Here is an 8,793-nt window from a genome sequence, read left to right as displayed (position 1 = left end):
GTGCCCAGGGCACAGGGCCCAGCCAAAGTCTCTGCAGGGGGCCGCAAGGCGCAGGCCCTTTTCTCTGGGGAGGGGGTGCAAGAGAACACAGCAGGGGCCTCTGTGGGACAAGTCCAGGGGCACACAGGCAAGGGGTTGCCGGGAATCCACACTCAGAAGGGGACTTGGAGCCAGCCAGGCAGGTACAGGCGAGGGACAGTCACAAAAGCAGAGTGGGGCTGGGGGCTGGGGGAGAGTCTTCAGGTGGCTTGGCCGAGGGTGCAGAACCAGCCTGCGAAGTGGCTCAGCACAGCTGTGCCACTGGGTCCTCGCCAAACCCGACTTCATTTGGGACGTTGGCACGTGGGCTTCGAAGGCTCGAAGGCACGGCCCTCCACGTTCGCTCGGCTGTCCCTTGGGTGCCTACAAAGGACCGGACAGAGCGCTGTGCAGCCGCTGGTCATAGCTCTCCAGCCAGGCGCGCAGCTCGGAGACCTGGTAGCCGTCGGGGCCGCGGCCGCCCTGGTACAGGATGATGCCGCTCTGGACGACATAGAGGCGCTCGAAGTAGGCGCCGTAGGCTGCGCTGCTGGAGTTGGTCATGGTGTCCAGGACCAGGGCGCAGCCCGGCACGCTCTGCTGCAGGACCCGCGCCGCACTGCCCCTGTCTTCCAGGCTCCGGTGCTGCGGGATGATGTAGGGGGTGTCCGTGGTGACCCAGCCGTCGGAGGGGTGCGCTTCCTCTATGTAAATGATGAGGAAGTCCACGTCGCGCTGGTACTTGGTGACCAGGCGCCGGAAGGCGCTCATTCGCGCCATGAACGGTGGTCAGGTGCAGCTGCCGAAATTGAGCACGAGCGGGCGGTTGCCTCGCGCGAAGTCGAGGATGTGCTGGTGCTGGAAGCTGTCGGGCAGGACCACCTGGGAGTTGGGCGCCGGCCCGCCCTCGTAGGCTTGTTTGAAGAAATCCAACTTCTGGCCGTGCCACACCGCCTTCAGCGACGCCAGGGTGCACAGGCGGTTGTCGTCGGACACGCAGATGGGCGGGTCGTCGGGGGGCACCTCCTCCCCGTCGCTGTTGAGCTCGACTTCGGTTTCGGGCTGACCCCGGCGCCTGCGGCCCAGAAAATGCTTGCGGATGCACAGGAAGTCGAGCAACCAGAGCATGAAGGCCGTGCAGAGGAAGCGCGGGAAGAGCGTGAGGCACGAGGCCGTCTGGGCGCAGAGCCTCAGGGCGTGAAGCAGCAGGGAGCGGAGCATGGTGACCGTTGCCCCCCAAGCCCCCTGGGACCCCTCGTCGTCTCCCCCCAACAACGGCTGGGCGGCCTGGCCCGGCATCTGGCTGCAGCTGTGCAGGGAGCTCGATTTATAGCCGAGGCTTCACTTGGCGGGAGACTCCACCTCCGGCCGGGCCCGCCCCCTTGCAACTTGAGCCCAGAGGGATGCCCCGGCCGCGCGGCCGCAGCCTCAGAAATCCCGGGCCCGGGGCGGGCGCCGGCGGCGGGAGGGCGGGGCGGCCGGCGGGGCCCGGGTGCAGAGCGAGCTCTCCCGGACGGGGGACCCCGGCCGGCGCTGCCCCCCGGGACGGCGAGCGGAACCGGGGGCCCGGGCGGCCGCCGCGGAGGTCCTCCGGCGAGCGCGAGCGCCGGCGCGGCTGTGGTCCCGCCGCCCGGCCCCGGCCCGCGCCCCGCGCGCCGCGCACCTGAGCCGAGCTCTCCGGCGCTCGCCGAGCCGCGCCGGAGCTTCGGTTCGCTTCCCGCGCGCCGCCGCCGCCAACGCCGCCCCCGCCGCTGCTGCTCGTGCGGGTCCGCTGCCCAGGTGCCGCCGGAGCCCGGGTCTGCGGCCGCCGCTCCGCCGGCCCCGGCTCCCGCCCCGCCGGAGACGCGGCCCCGCGCGGAGGCAACTTTGGGTCCCCGCCGCCTTCCCCGTTCGCCCGCGGGCTCCGCTCGCCTGCCGGAGCCCGCTCGCCCGCTCGTCTCCCGCGCGCGCTCACACTCGCGTCTCGCACACGGCCGCCCCCCGCACGGCCCCGCCACGCACACGGCGCTCCGCGCTCCCCGCCGTTGCCCGAGGCTGCCGCGCGCCGCCCTAGGCGCGCCCGCCCCGTCCCATCCCGCTCGTGCCCAGCGCCGTTGTTCTGGGGTCAGCGGCCTGGGGCCCGGCGGGCGGCGCGGAGGGCAGGGCCCGCGGGCGGGTGAGCGCCGGGCGCGGCGGACGGGAGGGCTGGGGAGAGCAGCGCCGTCCCTGCGCCCGGCCCACCCCGGAGCGCGGCGGGCGCGGGGCGCGGCGGGCGCGGGGCGCGGGGCGCGGGGCACCGGCGCGGGGCGGCGGCGGCCCGGGCGGCTCTCCCACTAGGGGTAGCTGTTGCCCGAACGCCGGAGCGCTCCCCTCTCGCCGCTCGCCTCGGCCGGCGCCACCCCGGCCGCCGGGCGCACCCGTCCCGTGCGTCCCCGGACGTTGCTCTCTGCCCCGGGAACGTCGAGACGGGAGCGCCCGAGCTGAGCCGCCTTCGCGGACCGCGGGCGCTGCGGCCGGACTCGTCGCGGAGGCGCCCGGGCGCGGAAAGGGCGTACACTGCACCGGGAACGAGGCTTCGGGGGTGCGGGCGACCCCCGACCCCGTGGGGGCCGTGCCGCCCGGTCCTGCTGAGAGCTCCGGCGCGGGACCCGCGGCTCGGTCTCAGGGGCGGCGGGGAGGGGACGTGCCTTGACCCGTGGTCCCCAAAGCCGGGAGCCAGTCCCTCTTCGGCTCGGTCCTGCTTGCGCCCGGTCGCGAGCGATTTGCACCCCGTCTGGGGAGTCTAGGCGCCGGGACGTCCTCGCAGGCGGGGGGACTCGTCCGGGGTGGCGGCGGCTGAGCCCGAGTCCGCGGCCACCGCCGCCCGCGCCGCGCGCGCCGCCCGACCCGGGACCGGCCGCCCAACTTCTTCCCGGGACCGAGACCTCGCGCGCGCCCCGGCCGCGGTGGGAGCCCCGGACCCAGAGGGCGCCGAGGGAACCGGTCCCGAGGAGGGAGCCTCGGGCGCCGCGCCTCCAGCGGGACCGGCGACGCGGACGCAGGTGCGGAGGTCCTCCCGCGGGCTGCCCGGCTCGGCGGGGCTCGGCGCGTGGCTCAGCGGGACGCGGCCGCGGGGGGCGGCGGCGCGGGAGGCAGCCGGTCTCCTTGCTCCCGCCGGGCGGTTTCTCCGCGGCCCGGGGCAGGGGCGTTGGGGGCTGCACAGCCCAGGCTCTTCCCCCCCAGAGGGGGCCCCCCTCGTCTCCCGCTTCTCAGAGCAGGTGCTGGGCCCCTCACCGCCCTGGCAGGGGGCTTCCAGGTAGGTTAGTGACTTCTCCCCGAGCCGCACCCGGCTGGGGCTGCAGAGTGGGGTGGGGGTGGGGGTGGGGGTGGGTGGGGGGTGGGGGTGGGGTGCTGTCCCATGTGTGTGCTCACCTTTCCACGGGGCACCTCTGCGGTAGCAAATTTGTTTCCTCTCCTATTGGGGGGGCGGGGGCGGGGCTGGGGTACAGGGACGGAAGGCGGCTCAGGAGTCCCTCGAGAGGGTTGGGGGCTTGGGGTTGCTGCCTCCTGGGCAAGGGCAAGAGGAGTCCCACCCTCTGTTGGACAAACTCTCAAGTCCTGATTGCTTGATTCCGAGGGTGCCAGTCAAGGACCTGTGTCCCGGCCCCGCCCCTCCGCAAGAGCTGGGCAGGGCCATGGGCAGTCCCTCTCCTCTCCCCCTTGCACACCTCTTTCCACGTTTAGTCTCGGAAAATGAAAAGCCACCTTGCGCTGGGAGGGCCTTGGCCGGGTGCTGCCTGGAACCTGGTGGCGGTGGTCATGGTGTGTGCGCGGACGGAGTGGTCTAGGGCAGATGGAAGCCTGGCCTGTCTAGACCCCTTTGTGGGTGCGTCCAGTTGTGCCCGGCGGGCAGCCTCCGGCACACACCCTCCAGCCCCAGGGAGCCTCAGGGGAGCAGCATCCTAGGGCTGTCAGCTGCTCTGGGGGACCCGCTTGCTCCCTGAGCTGACAGGCTCCACCCACACCTGGATTTCAGAACATTGGACAAGGCACTCGGGCCCACCTGGCTCCCACAGCCCCTTGTGCAGGTGAGGACAGATCCAGGGGGTCCTGGCCTTTGGCCTTTGGGACACAGATCTTAGCTTGGTGACTTTCTACAGTGCTTAACCCCCCCCCCCTTCCCCGCTGCTCCTCCCGCCCTCTCCTCTCCCCAAACCCTCTTTCCTCCCCAAGCAACCCCTGCCCCTCCCTGCCCCCAGCCCAGGGCAGCACCCTAGCTCGCCTTAGAACTGGCCCTTTCTACCAGCTGCCCATCTGCCCTCACCTGTCCTAAGGGTCAGCAGTGAGAGTCTTGGCCCAAGGCCAAGACCTCCCTGGGACTTGGGGGTCACCAGGCATTTTGCAGAGGCGGGGCCTCAGTGGGCCTGGCAGGCTTTGCCCTGGGGACCGGTGTTGGAGCAGGGGCTGATCCCCAGGGCTCTGGGCCTGGCTCAGCTGCCCCCACTCCTGACCGCTCTCTCGTGGCTCCAGCAGGGGGCGGGCAGGGGAAAGTGGAGGAGGGACGAGTGGAACTGGGTCCCTTTGGGGTCCAGGAGCAACTTGGCAAGGAGCTGGGGCCAAGGGAGTGCTGGGCTTGGGGTGGCCTCCCTGCTTTCCAGACTGTCCTCATGGGGGCCATCTCCTTGTGAAAGGGAGGGCTTGGGGGGTGCCCAGACCCTGACCCCTCCCCCACATTGCCTCGTGGGGGGCTTGGTGGATGGGTGTGCGGTGGGTGCAGCCATGGTCTCCCTCCTGGTAGAGGGACTCCCGGTGCCCAGAGAGGTTGGTGCTGAGACTCCTTGGGGCAGGAGGGCCTCCTGAGGCTTCTGGGAGGAGGTGGACTGGCCTGAGCTACAGGTGTGCGCTGGCTGTGCCCTTGCCCTGCCTCGTCGCGACCTGGCTGCCCCGGCTTCAGCCCCCTTGGTCACTGACCCTCTCCTGCCCTCTCCCTCCATTGGCCTCTTGATGCTCTGGGCATTCCCAGGCTCTGTCCTGCCTCTGAGCCGCCACACATGCTGTTCCCTCAGCCCTTCTCCCTCCCCTGGAGGCTCTCATTCTCCTTCACCACCTTCGCCTCCACCTGGGCCCAGCCCGCCTGGTCCCCCAGAGGGAGCTGGGCTTCCCTCCGCGCCCCCCACGGCCCCCATGCCCCCCGCCTTCAGCCTTCCTCCGAGTCCAAAGCCTCAGCCAGGGTGGGTTTCACCACCTTTCTTTCTTTCTTTCTTTCTTTCTTTCTTTCTTTCTTTCTTTCTTTCTTTCTTTCTTTCTTTCTTTCTTTCTTTCTTTCTTTCTTTCTTTCTTTCTTCCTTCCTTCCTTCCTTCCTTCCTTCCTTCCTTCCTTCCTTCCTTCCTTCCTTTCTTCCTCTCTCCTTCCTTCCTTCCTTCCTTCCTTCCTTCCTTCCTTCCTTCCTTCCTTCCTTCCTTCCTTCCTTCCTTCCTTCCTTCCTTCCTTCCTTCCTTCTTTTTTAAATATGTCTTTATTGATTTCAGAGACAGGAAGGGAGAGGGAGAGATAGAAACATCACTGATGAGTCACTGATGGGCTGCCTCCTGCACGCCCCCTGCTGGAGACTGAGCCCACAACCCGCGCCTGAGCCCTGACCAGAATTCAACCGCGATCTCCTGGTCCATGGGTGGACGCTCAACCGCTGAGCCACGCCGGCCAGGCCACCGCTGGTTTCTGTGTCTGCTGGCCGGCTGGGTCCTCTGCAGCGACTGCCCTGAACCTGGCACCCGGAGAAGCTCAATAAACTTTTGTGAGATGAGTGAACGAGTGCAGTGTGGACTTACTGAAAACGCGTTTCAGGAGCGATTCAAGATATTTCACTCTGCCCTTTTGCGCACCGGCAGCAGTGAGTGAGGTAGGGCGTGTGGGCAGCCAGGGCCCAGCTAGCTCTTACAGGACTTGCGGCCATGGGAAGTCCCCTCGGGGCCACTCTGTTTCCCGTCTTGGGTAAGCAGGTCCTCCCTGGGTGCCTGGCCGGCCCAGCAGGTGCGCATACTTCTCTTTGGCTCCAAGAATGATTTCTTCTTTCCAAACTTCCACTTCTCCCGGCTCTGCGCAGGTGGACACCCTGCAGGGGGCGGTGGCGGCTCAGCGCTCAGTGCTCTGGTCTTAGAAATGTTCTCAAGGCAGCAGGTCTCAGTCCCTCTTCAGGCCCCAGCCCAGCACCCTCCACTGGTGTGAGGCAGGAGTGGGGCAGACAGTGGGGCTCTGGGGTGGTTGGGGAGCCTGGGAGGCAGGGCAGAAGAGCTTGTTGGGGCCTCAGGGCCTGGATGGAGCCAGGGTGTTTGAGCAGCATTCGGGGCTGGAGGAGGCCTGGGGCTCCCGGCCAAGGGGAAGAGCTGGCCTGGGAGGTGATACCCTGGGAACCTGCCATGTGACCTGGGCATGTCCCATCCCTTCCCCTGGCCTCTTCTGCATTGTGCTTTCCAATGCCTTCCCTGTGCTGTCTCCAAACTCCAGAGGGTTCTAGGAAGTCCTGTAGGCTCTGCCCTGCCCCTCTGTGCTGCTGTGGGGCTGGTGAGACCCCACGTGAGGATGGAAGGCGCCCTGGCCTCCTGGTTTCATGGCTTCCAGCACCATCATTCCCCTGCCCATTCCTGCCGCAGCTCTGGGGTCTTCACTACGTGGACTGCTCCCACTCCTCAGACCCAGCCTGGGTTCTGACGGGTTCCTGCCCTGAGTGCAGACACATGGAGCGTCCACCAGGGCTCCCCGGTGCCCAGGCAGGCCCCTCTGGGATGGGCTGCGCCTCCCCAAGGCCCTGGATGGGAGGCTGCCCGGGACGCACGGGGCGTTGGGGTGCTGAGCCATGTGTGTGCAGGACGGACCCTTCTCTGAACCCTGGGGCTGGCTGGAGGGCCACCTTTAGGGCAATCTGTCCTGTCCATCTCCTACCCTCTCTGGGAAAAGGTGGGGTACAACCAGCGGGCAGACAGGCGCTCCAAGCCCCTTTGTTTCTCTGAGCTTCCAATTCCTCAGCTGAGAGGCGAGCACGGCATCGTGAGCGTGTGTTCACTACGCGACGCAGGGCCACGCCAGGTGTGCACGTAGGTGTGTCTCCTTCTTTACACGCAGTGATGCTCCACTTTCTGGTCCCTGGAGGAAGCCGTGGGCCACCAGGAGGTACCACAGTGAGAAGAAAAAGGGCCCACGTCCCACTGGGGACACAGCACAGCCGCGACCTCCAGGCTATGTGTGAGTTAAATGAGAGGAGGCTCGTGGCTGTCAGGAGAGAGCTCAGAAGGACAGGGACTCTCAGAGGACCCAGGCCTGTGAAGAGGTGACAGGGTGGGCTGCTGCTGAGGCTTTCCTGCAGCCCTGGGCTGCTCGAGGGCAGGAGCGTCCTCCTGAATCATCGGTCCTTTTGCCACGGCCCCCCTCTCCAACCCTGGTCCATATGAGCTCCCAGAGGGGTCCTGGGCACCCAGAGGGGGTCAGCCAGGTCATCTGGCAGGGTGCTGGGAGGGGCAGGTGCGCTCACGGAGACAGCGCTCTGGGCCTTCCCTGTGGCTCCTGCACGAAGGCTCCACCTTCCACAGGACCTTCTGGAGCAGGTGGGGACATGAAGGGCAGGAAAGGCTGTGGCTCTGGGTGTCACGGCAGAAGCACAGCTCCGCCCTGCTCCTCACTGTACCATGGCCAAGCTGTGTGATCTCGGGCAAGTTACACGAACTCTCTGTGCCGCCACCTGAGAAACTCACCTGATGGAGGTTACACTCACCTGATGGAGGTTACACTCACCTGATGGAGGTTACACCCACCTGATGGAGGTTATTGTCATAACAAGCTCGGTCACGCACACACTGCCCCTGGAGCGGAGTCCAGGGCTTGGAAGTGCTGTGTAGTTAGTAGTGACAGCCGGCACAAGCCCCCCAAACACCAGGTACAGTGAGTGAGTGTCACCCTGCTCTCGGGCACTGCAGGAGCTTGTGTCCAGACACCTATTAGCTCAGTCCACTCCTTGCCCACGAAAGGTCCTGCTGGGGTCCTGCCGGGTCACCAAGCTGGGGGCTTCCTCGTTACAGCGGCCCGTCTCAGGGAAGCCTCCTGGTCCCCAGGCACCTCTCTGAGCCCAATAATTGTGCTTGGTTTAGGTTTGCACATGGCAGACACTCAACCCAAAGTAACTTAAACTAAGAAGGAATTTACTGGTTATAGTCAGGGGCAAGTCCAGGAAGAGCCACACCATCAGGCACGGCTGCATCCAGCAGCTCAGAGGATGCTGCCAAGGCCCTGCCTCTCTGGGCTCTGCCCAGGTTGGTTCTCAGGTGGCTCTCTCTCTGCATGTGGACAAGGTGGCCCCAGAGCCCCAAGAAATGGCAGAACACTCGCCTGACAGGGTCTGCGTCTGCTCACCTCTTGTCCCATTGGCTCAGGGCTTGTGGGTGAGCACCCATGTGGGAGCGAGGGTCCTGTGGAGCTGTGCAGTTACCTGCTCAGGTAATTACCTCCACATCCCCCCACCCCGCCCCTCCCTTCCTCTCCCTTCTCCTTACTCGGCCGGCCGCCCCCTGTGCCTAGGGCCGAGCTCCCCGGTGGCACTGTGGGCTAGAGGATGCTCACCATGGTGCCTGTGCCCTTCAAGGTAAAAGACTTCTGTGACCATCAAGGGCCCACCTGTCACTCAGAGGGGGATGGAGACAGCATGGAGCCTGCCCCGGGCACCTCCTCTGGCAGGTGGGCTCAGGAACCTGCTGCCAGCGACCAGGCAGGACAGCCAGTGAGATCTTCTGAGGTCGAGACTGGACGTCTGGACATGTCCCAAGCACTCC

General features: G+C 66.7%; 1 protein-coding gene across 1 annotated transcript; it reads right to left on the bottom strand.

Moving 5' to 3' along the window:
• Nucleotides 1-221: 221 nt before the first annotated feature.
• On the bottom strand, nucleotides 222-1,254 carry DIO3 (iodothyronine deiodinase 3). The gene has a single exon (XM_081150415.1). The coding sequence runs from the start codon at nucleotides 1,237-1,239 to the stop codon at nucleotides 403-405; it is 837 nt and encodes a 278-aa protein (XP_081006541.1). The 5' UTR covers nucleotides 1,240-1,254; the 3' UTR covers nucleotides 222-402.
• Nucleotides 1,255-8,793: the final 7,539 nt, after the last annotated feature.

The sequence above is a fragment of the Miniopterus schreibersii genome, assembly GCF_964146895.1.
Source record: "Miniopterus schreibersii genome assembly, chromosome: 1".
In the NCBI taxonomy this organism is placed as follows: domain Eukaryota; kingdom Metazoa; phylum Chordata; class Mammalia; order Chiroptera; family Miniopteridae; genus Miniopterus; species Miniopterus schreibersii.
This window is presented reverse-complemented; position numbering and strand designations above follow the sequence as displayed.